Below are 15,211 nucleotides of genomic sequence, written 5' to 3'. Positions count from 1 at the left end.
GGTATTTTCGCCCATCTCAAGCACCCTTAACAGCTGCGTGTGAGGCATGCAATTGTAGTAGCTCAAGCGCAACAGGGTTATGTCAGCCTGTCGGTGGTGATTGTCATTGCTTGGAAGGTTTTACAGGACCACGTTGTGATGCATGCGCGCACGGTTACTATGGCCCAGAATGTCGAAAATGTGAATGTGACACAAGAGGAACTTTGCCAGATGCAGAATGTAAAGGTGTCTGTGATTGCAAAGCACACGTAGTTGGGAATACCTGTTCTGAGTGTTTACCAGGATATTTTGATCTGTCGCATGAGCACGTACATGGCTGTGTGGCTTGTTGGTGTTCAGGAGTTGGTGTATCGTGCACAAGTGCACAACTACAAACGTTAACATTTGAAACTCTTACGGATTGGAAAGTTACGGACATAACTCGCTCTCAAGTAACCACACCCACATTGGATCAAGATACAAAGTATCTAACTTATGGCATGTATGATTTAAATGAAGTTGAGGCTATTTATTGGCAAGCGCCGAAGGGCTATCTGGGTAATCATTTAACTAGTTATGGTTCACGTATATCCATTGCGGTTAGCTGGGTGACAATACGTGGTGACACTTCCGGTAAACCCACACGTGCACCTAACGTTATACTTTTCGGACATAATGGCTTAAAAATTGCTTATGGCGATGAAGAGTATGTGCGCGCTACAGCAGTGACTATTAATATTACATTGGTAGAAACGGGTTGGTATCATGTACCGAAGGCGGTGCAGGATATAAAAACTCGTCAGCGTCGCACAGAATATCATGGTTCTCCAGTAACACGTTCGCAATTCTTATCCGTATTATCTTCGCTTGATGCGGTACTCATACGTGGTGCATATCACACAGATCAAATTGAAACCGCTTTGGAACGTGCGATTATGTTTTCCGGTGGCACTGAATTGGGCGGCAAACCAACAACTCTGATTGAGCAATGCGTTTGTCCTGTTGGATATACAGGCTTATCTTGTGAGGGTTGTGATTTTGGCTACATACGTAGCTATGAGAACTCCAGCGACCATCAAGTAATAAGTAAATGCATACCTTGCCCTTGCAACGGTCATTCCAATTCATGTAATCTAAAAAGCGGTGGCTGCGGTGACTGTATGCACAACACATATGGTGAAAGGTACGTCATGAATACTTTTTATTGTAAAATATATTTTATGTATTGAAAAACCATTATATTCTACGTTAAAGTGGAATTTTTTGTTAAAAGGAACGAAAAATTTTATGGAAGAAATACAATTTCATTGGTTTCTTTAAAAACATCTGAAAACATATTTCTGGGTTTTTCTGAGAATTTCTTTTGGAGTCGAAGAGCTTTTTCTTCATCTTTCTAGTGAAACCTCTCTAAAACGAAGTCGTTGGTATCTGCAAAACACTTATTATTTTCGCTGTTCTTTGCATTTCATTTTATTTTACCATAAAAATATATTTAATTCAGTTTATTTGTATCCACATACAAAATATTATAAACATTTATCATATATTGGTTTGTATTTAGAAACATTTTTTTTATTAATTACTGTTTATTTTATTAATATTTTTAAATTAAATTTTTATGATTTATTATATTTAACTCGAATAAAGTTTATCTTTGCTTGTTTGGACATATTAATCTTTTCCTTATCAAGCAACTCTTCCAAAAAATATTTTTTCAGGAACATCGCTACGCGATTCCTCAAATGTGTAGCGCTTGCTCTTCTTTCTTCGAATCTACAAATATTAATATTATTATCTTATAATGTTAAATTAGTTAATCTATTATCACTTTTAAGTAATTTTTTAACCTTCGACAAAGTAATAGTTTTCAGTAACGCATTGCAAATTTTCTTCAGTCGCAGTGTGGGCTATGGCGACTATATGATTGTTTCAATATTAATAAAATTGTTAAAAGATACACCGATTATATCAACGCTGCAATTCAACCACACTTCTTTTAGATACATGCAATCTTCCGAGAAAACATCATTCTTCCCTATTATAAACTGCAGAACATATACACCAGCTCATAAGTTGAAACGTGCTAGTTGAGTTTGTTTGCGTACCTGAAAAAACTTCATTATAGAAAGAAACGCCCTATAGCGAGGTTAAAATATATATGCACTTTTTAAATGCATATCTCTGTCCTGTCCGTCATCATATCCAATCGGTTGCTTTGCATTTCATTTCCGAGAAAATTGGTCGCCATTACATTGGTAGACATTACTTTGGCAACTTATAGTTCTTTAAAATATTTATACGCATTTTGATATGGTTTATTTTATTTGCTATTTCTGATTTATTATTTAATATTTGAAATTGTTTTTAAAGATAAAACGACATATCAAATAAAATCTATGATTCATTTACCCATTCATTTTAAATTTACTCCTTAAATTTAAAGCAAAATTAACGCAGCCTTTTCATTACGCTTCAATTTACAGATCAAGGAGTAAAGTGATATATATACTTAAATATCCACAAAGCTGTCTCGTTCTTCTATTTGTCCCAATCATATATTTTATCTCGCCTAAACTCAATTCGTTCACTGCTTCAGAAAATTCAATTAAAATTGCACGTAAGTTTTGGTCTTCATATAACAGTGACTGAATATATGCTCTATGACGATATGTGAGTGGTCTGAACTTGCAAAGTTCCACTGCAAATAGTTGGGCCAGTCCCTTAAGGCGTAATTTCTTGAATAGGGGTTTACATTTTATTTGAATTTGCCAAGATAATAGCACGATACCAGCGAGTCCAAATAAACCCGTTACCAACCACCAAATAATAGGCGAGACGGAGGGGGCAATATTGTGGTGGCAAAATGCTAATATGGTCTGGAGCAAGTCAATAAGAATAAAAAAACTGTTTTTTATTAAACCAAAAAAGGTTCCAATTATCACACAATGACGAAGTATTTCGGTTCGCTGTAGAGAAGTTAGCGGCATCCTTCGCAAGTTGATCCTTTATACGCAAAAGTGGCTTTAGCGGCTTAAGAATCTGGAAAACACAGACACTATTATTAACAAACATAATTAGCTCATCAGTAGAGAAACGAAACTTTTTCTATATTACTTAGAACAGAAGATTCCTTGAACTTTACTGGATGTGATCTTTTTGTTTTATACTGGGCAGTAATTGGCGGAATTACTCAAATTTTTTACCAAAAATCTTACCAAAAATTTATTCAGATATAATATATTATAAAAAATATAATAATGTAAAGTTATTTTAAATTTGTTAAAAAATGAAGTAGAAAAAAAACTAGATTAAAAAAAATACTTGTAAGTTAACTTTGTAGGTGTATAAGTTTGGCGGCCGCAGAACTATAAAAGCTTCAATGTAAATATGAAAGAACTTAGCTGATTAGTACTCTTTAATAGAAGTTAGTATAAATTGCCAACTAAGCACACCGATACCTACTTTTATCGGCATGCTTGAGACATATTCATTTCATAGGTCTATCGGTCTATCCAATTATTTAACTGAGTAACCTTGCGTTCGAGGTCAAGTCACATTTTTAACAGTATATGTATGAAATACTTTCTTCACGAGAAATTAAATACCATATGTACTTTCTGCTCATAATTTATTAAAAAATATATTGAAAAAGATTCCATTAGACTCTTGTAATTCTGTAATGTTTATGTAAAATTACATGACTATAACTATTACATTTTATATGTCTGTTTGCTTCGATGACATTTTAGTGAAAACAAGATGCAGAGTTCGACATCGCTCATTCTATTCTATTCGGGTAATTCACTGATTCATTCATTCACTAAGATCTTCGAGATGGTTACTTCCGCGTTAGTTCTTCAAAGTAAGTTGTGAATTGATGGTTAATTATTGCTATATTAATATAAGTAAAAATTGGTATTTAAAGATCAGTTAAAGACGGAATCGTAGATGTGTGAAATAAAAATATAAATATGTTCTAGAGTCTGCAGTGCGTAATACAAAGTCCAAATACATTTTGTTCATTTACAAAAATTAATCAATTCATTTTTAGAACATTCTCCAAATACTTACTACTATTAACACTAATAAATGATAACACTAATATACTTTTAATATCAAAACATAATTAGTTAAATTATAATTCTAATTATCTGGTGTACATCGACTACATTGAGTTTTATTGATTCAGGGCATTCTCCTAAGTGAGATTTCATTTAAATAAATGACTGTCTCATGCCTACTTTACTTAAAATACGATTTTATGTTAGACAAAATTTATCCGATTAAGATAATAAGAATTATTTAAAACATATGCACAAAAATAGACGAAATTCATAGCAACTTATTGGTAGCTACAAAATATTAGATAATACGAATACTTTATACAGTAACAGTACAGTTTACATTAAATTAGTGGATCTAGGAGAGGTCTCAACATAAACAATTTACTTCTTCTTCATATGGAATATGCTAAAAAAGAAATTGAAAGGAAATATTAATAAGTACTATCTCTGCAAAGAATATCCTCAAAACGGAATGCGATGTGTTTGTAGAAGCTATAAGCTCAATTGTCTTATTTGCACTCTCGTTATTTATAAGATAACTTATCAGAGATATGAAGATGTCCATAATATTATCCGCTGAGAGGTAAACATTATAAGTACTTATATAACTAACCTTATAATAATTGTATTCATGAGAAAAAGAAATGAGATCGTTCAATGGATATAATGTTGATTAAGTTCAATTTCATGCAGAAAGTTTCCATGAAGACAGAAGATAGCTAATCTAGTCCTATTTGCACTAACTATGCAACATAGTTATAACACAGCATAAATTAAGTATATTTTATGAAGAAATTAAGAACGACTATAATCTGAGACTACTGCGAAGATGAGGTACCTATTTTTGAAAGCAGCGCTCTAGCTTGGTTTGCAACCACACTTTCTGACATTTATACGGTAGAATTTGATATATGACAGACACTATGATAATGGAAATTTTTAAATTGACTGAGTTTTGTCAATAATTAAGAGAGAGAAATAAGACTACTTCTATTTAGAACCTAAACACAATGGTAACGTTTTAGGAAATTAAAGACTGTGCATTGGTTATGAAGTGATATAAAAAATGTGAGTAATGTGAGCAATTTTTGTTAGTACTTTAAGAATCATTGGATCTCTTATTGTTTTCATTTTTTTTTAATGTAATAAATTAGATGTGGTGATAACTGAGACTTTGGTTTATTCATAATTTCAATTTTTTCATGCTTCTATTATCCAGTAAGGGGAGCTCATTAAATAAGATTTCTTCCTTTCGGATATCACTTATATATGAAGCTTATTTATTAATGTCTAAATAAAATTCGTCTGACATTGATCAATCTGGTATCGGGACCTCTTATCTAGTCTTATTGTATTTATAACCACACAATTGTATTCATTACCGATATAAAAAAATTTTTAAAAAAAAACTCCACATCGGTTTCATGTTATTTAGAAAAATTATTTTGACTCTCCAATAAAGGCTTGTAGTACGAGTAATCTAATAACATCCAGAAATACTTAAAATATTTATTATTTCTGAAATCTTGTTGTAACATATTGACTATTTAACTACCCCAATTTTCGTTTGTGATTGCAAAGACCTATTTCACACTTCTGGATTCCATCAAATAAAGTTTATGGTTCTGTATCCACACAATTAATGAAAAATGAACCAGGCTCGATAATAATTACGGTACCAAATATTTTTATTTAAAAAATATATTTCTTTTGTTGCTTAAAACTAATTTAATTGTAATATAAAATTGGTTATAAGGATTATAATGACGTTGAATGTTAAGGTCCTTTCCTCATTTTTTAACATATGAAGATTGTTGAAAATACTGGGCTTACGGTTTTTGTCACTATTCCAATTTTCATACATATTATAAGTTTCTCTTCAATGCCTTGGACTATACTGGGCTATAGCACTAGCAAATAGAAAACACCCACCCACACTAAGAAAATCTGATATTGTGTACGACCATATGGTACATTTCTGTGATTGGAAACCCGGTTAATTCATTTTGTGAACTCTAAGACGTTGAGTTGTTTACTGGCACCGTCGAATTTCATAAAATGTTGTTTTAAACTTTCTTTGTGACACATGTCTGGACTTCTGCCTAATAACTTTGTCTTGCCATTATACGCAGGTCAAACATTTCTAGTATATTTCTAAGAACAGCAGCAATCCCAACTTTATCCTTAAAGTAGAAGTAAATGTTATTACATTCCTGATCTCTAAGTATATTTGAATATATTAAATGTGTACTTTTTCCTGATAGTGTCCAGAACAATCTCTCTTGGAGATTAGGTTGTTTAAATATACCTTATGTATTCTTTAATTTAAGTAATTTGATACATTTTAAGTTGGAAACGGTGGATTACTTTCACTACTTAAAGGCATACTACATTCCATAAACGAAATGGAAAAAATTAATTGATTTCGATTTTTTGAATTCTGCACCCAATCAGCCATTGGGCAACTCATCAGTTCTGCACTTGATTGTGTCGACATTTCCCGAAAGAGCTACATTTAAATTAAAATTTAAAATTAATTTAATTTTAAGTCACATTTAATTTCTTATGAGTATAATTAATTTTTAGATTGCTTCAGGACTACACATATTTCGTAGAGTGTGTGAAAAAGTAAGTGAACGCTCTCCGAAAGGATTTTATTATAGATTCTTCTCGATATATGGTCTATTTACTTGAGTGAGTTGTCTACAGTTGTGTTAAATTTGATTGAATTCTTGATGAATATATAATATCTGTGATAATTTTTGTGTTACTTACCAGTATCAGAACCATTTCATCGAGAAGATTTTGCAAATCTTAAAAATTGGTATGTTGCTTATAATTATATACTCCAACCTCGTGACTTTTTGTAATATCATTTCCAGGTCAATTTTGCTTATAACTTGCTTATTTTGCTTATTTTGTCAATTCCTTATAACCCTTTTGAAAAAAAAAGAAAATGACTTACCTTGTAGAAATGTGCACTTATCTTTCTTTTTAGTAATTGTGTAGCATTTATTGCAATCTTACATGATTCAATTGGAGGCGAGCAAGTGTTTAAGGCTTCACAGTAGCAGTTTCTTCCAGACTCAGAAACTCTACCGGGTTGTAGGCTGTGTCATGTGTCTTTTATTTGTGCTTGTATGGTTGTGATGTTCTGCTTAAGTGGTTCGTAGCTCACCCTTCCACAAAATACCACTTAAAAACTTGTGGATCTTATTTCTATAGTTCTTACCATTTTTTTCAAAACCGAACCTTTTTCTTTTTCCTTTTTTTGCGATTTTCTTCCATTTCCTGTGAAATTAAAATTGTAAGCAAATAAGTTTTATATCTTTATTATCTTAAATTACAGCTTCACGTAAGATCTCCAACCCTGTTCGACCTCGGGAGCTTTTAATGGAAGTAAATTCAGCTCTAAATATTTTTCTTGTTATAGTTTTGACTTTATGAACCTTATGGGACTTACGTTTCCTTACAACACGCATTTTTTTTTAATGAACTAAAAATTTTGACCTTACTTTTGACAAAAATAATATAACTGAAATCTATAGTTTTTTATTTAACATTTAATTTTTCAATTAAACTAAGCTAACTTATAAATTTTTTTTTTAAAATCTAAAATACTGTTATGAGGGTTTTGAGAATTTTAATAGCAAAATGAAAACATGTGTTTAAAGTACTATAGAGTCTACTAATTAGACACATACCTTTTAACATAGTATTGTGTAGTTTTTCAGGGTTTAATAAACAATTGTGACAAGACCTCCACGTCAAAATAATTTAAGAACGCTAGTAATTGTCTTGACAATTAAAATAAATATTCACATATGAAAAGATTACTATAGAAATACTTTTCACGTTCATATAATATTGTGCAAGCATATAACATAGTATTTATTTCTAGTTATATGTCTGAACTATTTAGGCATTGAAGTGCAGACTACTATGACATGCTACAACAATTGACAAGCAAGGACAGTATAGTACTCCATTGAATGCCTGGTCACATTGGAATCAAATGGATTGTGTCAACGATCAATAACACGCAGTCTTATATGAACTAAATCAGTTATTCAATTCTGTGGATCAGATCCTTATTGAGTCTCATTAGCAACTCTCTAATGTGAAACTGAAATGAGTTAACATTGGTGTGACACTCCAAATAATCAGCAAATTAAAGACCTGATTTGTCTCCACTTCTCGTAGTAAGATGTTCCTTCCCGCAAAAAGAGAGCTTAGTCTATTCCTAGGTTATCTGATGAGTTGGAATGGCAAACGTTAATATTTTAATAAGATGGCCCTCTCTTGAAACACAGATTATCGACTGTGCTGGAAAGCAGATACAACATTTAGGCTCAGTCTTTATGACATATAGTACTGTCTTTTATAAAAGCCAAGAACAAAACACATGGAAGAAAATTCTCATCATCGTCGGCATTATGATATCATGATATCTTAAACAAGTGCAATTTTTCTTTTCATTCAAAAGACTGAGAGTCAAAAGACTTCTGTTTATAACAGTTGGTTTGTGTTCTGTTGGGAACCTGTACCTTATCAATTTTTGTTTTCTAAATCCAGGTTTAAACGATTGAAGTGTTACCAACTGCACACAGGTGTATCTGTCAAACTGATATTGTCTACTACGTGAAACTGATACGAATGACAGCTTTTTATATTGTTTACTACCAGCCACAAGCATTTGCGTCTAAGTATTATAGAACAAAAGTAGACGAAATGGAACTCAAACGTAGTTTAATTGCGTTATATTTAGCTGGAAAATCACAATCACAACCAGCTATGTGAACCACGAACCATTCGAACCAAAAAATCATGTTCAACACTTCATTTCGTTCACACAATGAGAAGGGCTAAAAAATATACCAGTATGAATGCGTTGAATAAATTCATTGTTCAGGAATGGGCTAGAATACCGAAAGATCACCTCAAGTCACTTTAAGTTAGGGTAAAGGTAGGGTAAATGGATAAATAAAAAATTATTTCATACAGAAAAGATATGGTCTTCATTCGCAGTATGGGCTATGGCGACTATGTCATTGTTTCAATATTAATAAAATTGTTAAAAGATACACCGATTATATCAACGCTGCAATTCAACCACACTTCTTTTAGATACATGCAATCTTCCGAGAAAACATCATTCTTCCCTATTATAAACTGCAGAACATATACACCAGCTCATAAGTTGAAACGTGCTAGTTGAGTTTGTTTGCGTACCTGAAAAAACTTCATTATAGAAAGAAACGCCCTATAGCGAGGTTAAAATATATATGCACTTTTTAAATGCATATCTCTAGCCTGTCCGTCATCATATCCAATCGGTTGCTTTGCATTTCATTTCCGAGAAAATTGGTCGCCATTACATTGGTAGACATTACTTTGGCAACTTATAGTTCTTTAAAATATTTATACGCATTTTGATATGGTTTATTTTATTTGCTATTTCTGATTTATTATTTAATATTTGAAATTGTTTTTAAAGATAAAACGACATATCAAATAAAATCTATGATTCATTTACCCATTCATTTTAAATTTACTCCTTAAATTTAAAGCAAAATTAACGCAGCCTTTTCATTACGCTTCAATTTACAGATCAAGGAGTAAAGTGATATATATACTTAAATATCCACAAAGCTGTCTCGTTCTTCTATTTGTCCCAATCATATATTTTATCTCGCCTAAACTCAATTCGTTCACTGCTTCAGAAAATTCAATTAAAATTGCACGTAAGTTTTGGTCTTCATATAACAGTGACTGAATATATGCTCTATGACGATATGTGAGTGGTCTGAACTTGCAAAGTTCCACTGCAAATAGTTGGGCCAGTCCCTTAAGGCGTAATTTCTTGAATAGGGGTTTACATTTTATTTGAATTTGCCAAGATAATAGCACGATACCAGCGAGTCCAAATAAACCCGTTACCAACCACCAAATAATAGGCGAGACGGAGGGGGCAATATTGTGGTGGCAAAATGCTAATATGGTCTGGAGCAAGTCAATAAGAATAAAAAAACTGTTTTTTATTAAACCAAAAAAGGTTCCAATTATCACACAATGACGAAGTATTTCGGTTCGCTGTAGAGAAGTTAGCGGCATCCTTCGCAAGTTGATCCTTTATACGCAAAAGTGGCTTTAGCGGCTTAAGAATCTGGAAAACACAGACACTATTATTAACAAACCTAATTAGCTCATCAGTAGAGAAACGAAACTTTTTCTATATTACTTAGAACAGAAGATTCCTTGAACTTTACTGGATGTGATCTTTTTGTTTTATACTGGGCAGTAATTGGCGGAATTACTCAAATTTTTTACCAAAAATCTTACAAAAAATTTATTCAGATATAATATATTATAAAAAATATAATAATGTAAAGTTATTTTAAATTTGTTAAAAAAAAATGAAGTAGAAAAAAAACTAGATTTAAAAAAATACTTGTAAGTTAACTTTGTAGGTGTATAAGTTTGGCGGCCGCAGAACTATAAAAGCTTCAATGTATTTTAGTAGAAACAACCAACATCTACTTTGTTCGACGGTCGTCACGCAACTGTCTCTTTTATTATTCTTTCTCTTAATTCTACCTTAGTTTACATGTGTATGCTTAATTCTATCTTATGACTACAATACTTATATACTATCATACATCTACAATACTTATACTACTACAACTCGGCCATCCTGACCTCAAGGATCTCCTGATTCTTGGTTTCTACTTTTAGACCTTAACATTCTAGTGCTTTCATTATTATTAACATTTTTCTCTCTGTCATCTGACACCATACATTTTCCAAACCACGGTTTCATATTTGAAGCTGCCCAAATACCTTTATACACCGCTTTAGAATGTTGAAACCCTTCTACATCTTCTATTACAAACCTATCGTTCCCAAGTAATTTTGTGATTTTATAAGGGCCTTTGAATTTAGGTATTAGTTTTTTTGAAACTCCGATATGAGTATCATAATTTCTTATCATAACATAATCACCTATCTTATATTTTGTCCCTTCTCTACGCTTCATATTCACAATTTTTTCATTATATTTTTGAGCTTTTTGTTGTTTTTCTTCTGCAACGAGTCGTAGCTGCTCTAAATTCCTTTCTGGTGCGTTTTGTTCAATATCTACTACGTTCTCTTTAAGGCTATCTATAACTTTCCCTTTTTGATTTACTCCAAATAACATAACGCTCGGATGTTCACCGATCATTCTATGAACTGTATTGTTCAGGGCATATTCAACTGTTTCTACAACTTTGTCCCAGCTTTGTTCTGACTGCGCACTTACTAACTTAGCTATCATAGGTTTTAGATTTCTGTTAACACGTTCTACTTGGCCGTTAGCTTGCGGAGATGCGGTGGCTATTTTTATGTGTTGAACGTTATTAGCATTTAAAAATGACTCGAATTCACCAGACGTAAAACATGACCCTCTATCTGAAATAATACACCTGGGTCTGCTATAAGCTCTAAAGTAATCGCATAATGCTTGCACCGCCTCCCTTGACTTTGTCGTTTTTGTTGGATAAAGCCTGACAAATTTAGTACACGCATCAACAACAACTAACAAGTGTTTCATAGAACACTTCTTTCCTTCAATCGGTCCAAAATGATCGATATGAACAACGTCAAAAGGACTTATTCCTTTCGGAATATTGTGTAAAAAACCTTCATGTCTACCACTTTTATCTGAAAAAGCAATACACTTTAAACAATTTTTTATATGAACGTCTACTTTTTTCTTCATGTTTGGAAACCAATAAGTTTTGGAAATTATTTCTACCGTTTTGTCAACACCTACATGACCCATTTCATCATGATATTTGTGTAATACGTTTGATTCCATTATTTCAGGGACACAGAATAATAGGTTGTTGTTATTATTTTTTCTATAAACTATACCATTACGCATTTCATATGTTTTACTTTCTGCCTTTTCCAACTGCACCTTAAGAGCTTTTAACTTACTGTCCCTGTTCTGACATACTACTAAATCCTGTTCGAACGAATTTCCCTCTACTACTAATATATTTGTGCTTCTACTTAGCGCATCTACGTGTTGCATGTTCTTTCCTGACCTATGTTGTACCTCATAGTCATAATTCTGTAATTCCAATGCCCATCTGGCTATTCTTGGATTCAACTCTTTTTTTTGAAGTGTGAGTGTTAACGAATTGCAATCTGTAACTATCTTGAACTTTCGTCCCGTTAAGTACACTCGAAATCTTTCTAACGCATAAATTATGGCTAGTGTTTCTAGCTCAAAACTATGGTATTTTGACTCCGTATCTGTAGTTCTCTTGGAGAAAAAGAATACTGGATGCCATTTGTCATCTTTTTTTTTCTGCATTAATACAGCTCCAAACCCAATACTACTCGCGTCAGTATGTAACTCTGTCTTATCATTCGGATCAAATAAGGCAAGGATCGGTGATTCTACTAATTTTCCTTTCAGTGTTTCAAATGATGCTAACTCCTCGCTACCCATACTAAACCGTTTTTCTTTTCTGGTAAGATCATACAAAGGTTTGGCTATCAATGAAAAATTTTTTATAAATCTACGAAAATAAGAACATAACCCCAGAAAACTTTGTAGCTCGTGAGCATTTTTTGGCAACGGAAAATTTTTAACAGCCACCAACCCTTCGTCATCTGCTTGTATGCCTTCACCGGTTATCCTATACCCTAAATATTTAACGCTTCTGTATAAAAATTCACATTTGTCTAGTCTTAACTCCAAATTATTTTTTACTAGTCTCTAAAAGACTTCCTCTAAAGTGGCTAAATGTTCTTCTACACTTTCTGTTGCGATCATAATGTCGTCAAGATATATTATCACTTTATTATTTTTAATCATATCAGCAAAAATTTTGTTTACAAATCTTTGAAACGTCGAAGGCGCGTTTTTCAAACCAAACGGCATTCTTAAAAATTCGTATTTACCTAACGGTGTAACAAAAGCTGTGTATTTAACAGCTTCTTTATCCATATACACATGAAAAAACCCATTTTTCAAATCCAATTTCGTAAACCATTTTTTGTTACCTAACTTGTCCAATAAATCATCTATCAAGGGCATTGGATAATTATCTTTTAATGTTACTTTGTTTAATGTACGATAATCGACACACATTCTTAATTCGCCTGTCTTTTTCTTCACTAACACAATTGGTGAAGAAAATTCTGACTCACTTTCCTTAATAATACCTTTGGACGTATAGTCATCTAACATTTTTTGTAACTCATCTTTTTCTGTATATGCAAGTCTTCTTGGGGAGTAATTAAATGGTTTAACATTATCTAAACTGATCTTCATTTCACACTTTATCTCGGGTTCTTTTGGACGCACTGGTGTCAGATAACATTTAGTAAATAACTCTTCTAACGACACTTTTGTTTTAAATGACACTTCTGGACCAATATTACATTTTTCTTTATGTTCATCATTTATATCGATTGCTAAAATACTTTCTTCAAAAGTTTTTGCATCGTCACAATTACTGTCATCACTTAATTTTATATTTTTTTGATATTTAAATCTACTGTTTTCTTTTGGCTGATCTTTACAACAATTTTTCCATATTATCTTTGCATTGCTTTTTCTTAAAAAATCTCTACCTAAGACTGCTTGGCTGCCCATAGAATCATCAGCAACTACATAAAATTTAATCATTACATTTTTTTTATTCAAAAATATCAAACAACTTATTTCTCCAACTATTTTTAATTTACTTTTATTAAGGCCAAAATATTCTACATTCGAAATTTCATTTAACTTTACCGCTTCCGGTACACAACATTTTTTCAAAAAACTAATTGGGCTGCCAGAGTCTATTAGGCATTCTAGAAATAAGGATACTTTATATAAGCCTATAATTGACATACGAAAATACCTTACATAATTATTTTGTTGTTCGTTGGCGTTGAATTTTTTACTGGGACAGACTGCAACCCGGTGTTCCAAACTACCGCATCCATAGCAAGCTCCGAATGGACGTTTCGGTTGACGACACTCAGCGGCAACATGCCCAGTATTACTGCAGTTAAAACATCTTAAGCCTTGCTTTACACGCCTTTCATTCGTCGACACTGTCCTAGCAGTATTTTGATTAACATCGCCAAACGCTGCTACCAATTTTTCTTTTGATTTGAACTGCTGCATTTTTGCAAGCATACGCAGTTGTGGATCACGTATTCCATCAACAATGTATTCAACTAACTCTTCTTCCGACATATTTATCAGTAATGATAAAACAATTTTATCGTTGTAATAATCAACAAATTTTTCATCATCGGACCACAAACGTGTTTCAAATTTGCGACGCAATTGAACAATACTCTCTTTTGAGCCAAATACGGAAATCATTTGTTCGATCAATATTTTACTGCTTTGTGTAAGAACATTTGGTGTAGAGTGGAGCCAATTTTGTACTCTACCTTTTGCTTTCGTTATAATAAGTGTTCGAACTACATTGTCTTCTAATTCGTAAGCTTTTTCTAACGCTTCAAGTTGCGTAACCCAAACATTAAAATTGTTACCATCGCATTCCGGTAAAAATTCTTTTAATATTATGAGCGGTACTTCTTTTCTTTGTACTGAATGTTTACATTCGCTTAAACTCGAAGTGTTTAATTGTAATTGAGTCATTTTCTTTGTCAATTCATTCTCTTTTTTAAACAGATCACGCTCTTTCTTAAGCAACTCAATTTCTTTTTGCATGAGTTGCATTTTTTTTATTTCTTCTTCTCTAATAGTAGTTTCTCTTTGCATTTTTGCTTCCTCTGTTTCTTTGTTATTCACTTCCTCCCTTACAATTTGATTTCGCTCGTTACTCACAATTTCACAATTTTGTACAACAGACTGCTCAACTGCTTCATCACATTCTGGCGTCACTGTTTTTTTTATGCTCATCGGCGCACACTCACTGCGAATATGCTGTGGCACTTTTGTTAAACGCGCAATCAACTGCGTTTTGTTTCCACTTACTTGCAACTTCAATTTTGTCAGCCAATTTTTTAGCTCCTCCACCGTTAGATCATCAAAACATAAAACGTCAGCTATGCCATCCATTCTTCACAGTTTTATATAAAAATTTTATATATATATATTTTATTACACACGGGCTTTAAAAAAAATTTTTTTTTTTTTACTTGAT

General features: G+C 32.4%; 1 protein-coding gene across 1 annotated transcript; it reads right to left on the bottom strand.

Annotated features, from left to right (window-relative positions):
* Positions 1-13,807: 13,807 nt before the first annotated feature.
* LOC119687385 lies at positions 13,808-15,146 on the bottom strand. The gene is made up of 2 exons (XM_038101675.1): positions 13,954-15,146; positions 13,808-13,898 (listed from the first exon to the last, which is right to left on the bottom strand). Exons 1-2 carry the CDS (start codon positions 15,124-15,126, stop codon positions 13,890-13,892), a joined length of 1,182 nt encoding a protein of 393 aa, XP_037957603.1. The 5' UTR covers positions 15,127-15,146; the 3' UTR covers positions 13,808-13,889.
* Between the last annotated feature and the right edge of the window lie 65 nt (positions 15,147-15,211).

Source organism: Teleopsis dalmanni, chromosome X (genome assembly GCF_002237135.1).
Source record: "Teleopsis dalmanni isolate 2A chromosome X, ASM223713v2, whole genome shotgun sequence".
NCBI classification, from domain to species: domain Eukaryota; kingdom Metazoa; phylum Arthropoda; class Insecta; order Diptera; family Diopsidae; genus Teleopsis; species Teleopsis dalmanni.
The sequence above is the reverse complement of the archived record's forward strand: the minus strand, read 5'-3'. Positions and strand labels throughout refer to the sequence as shown.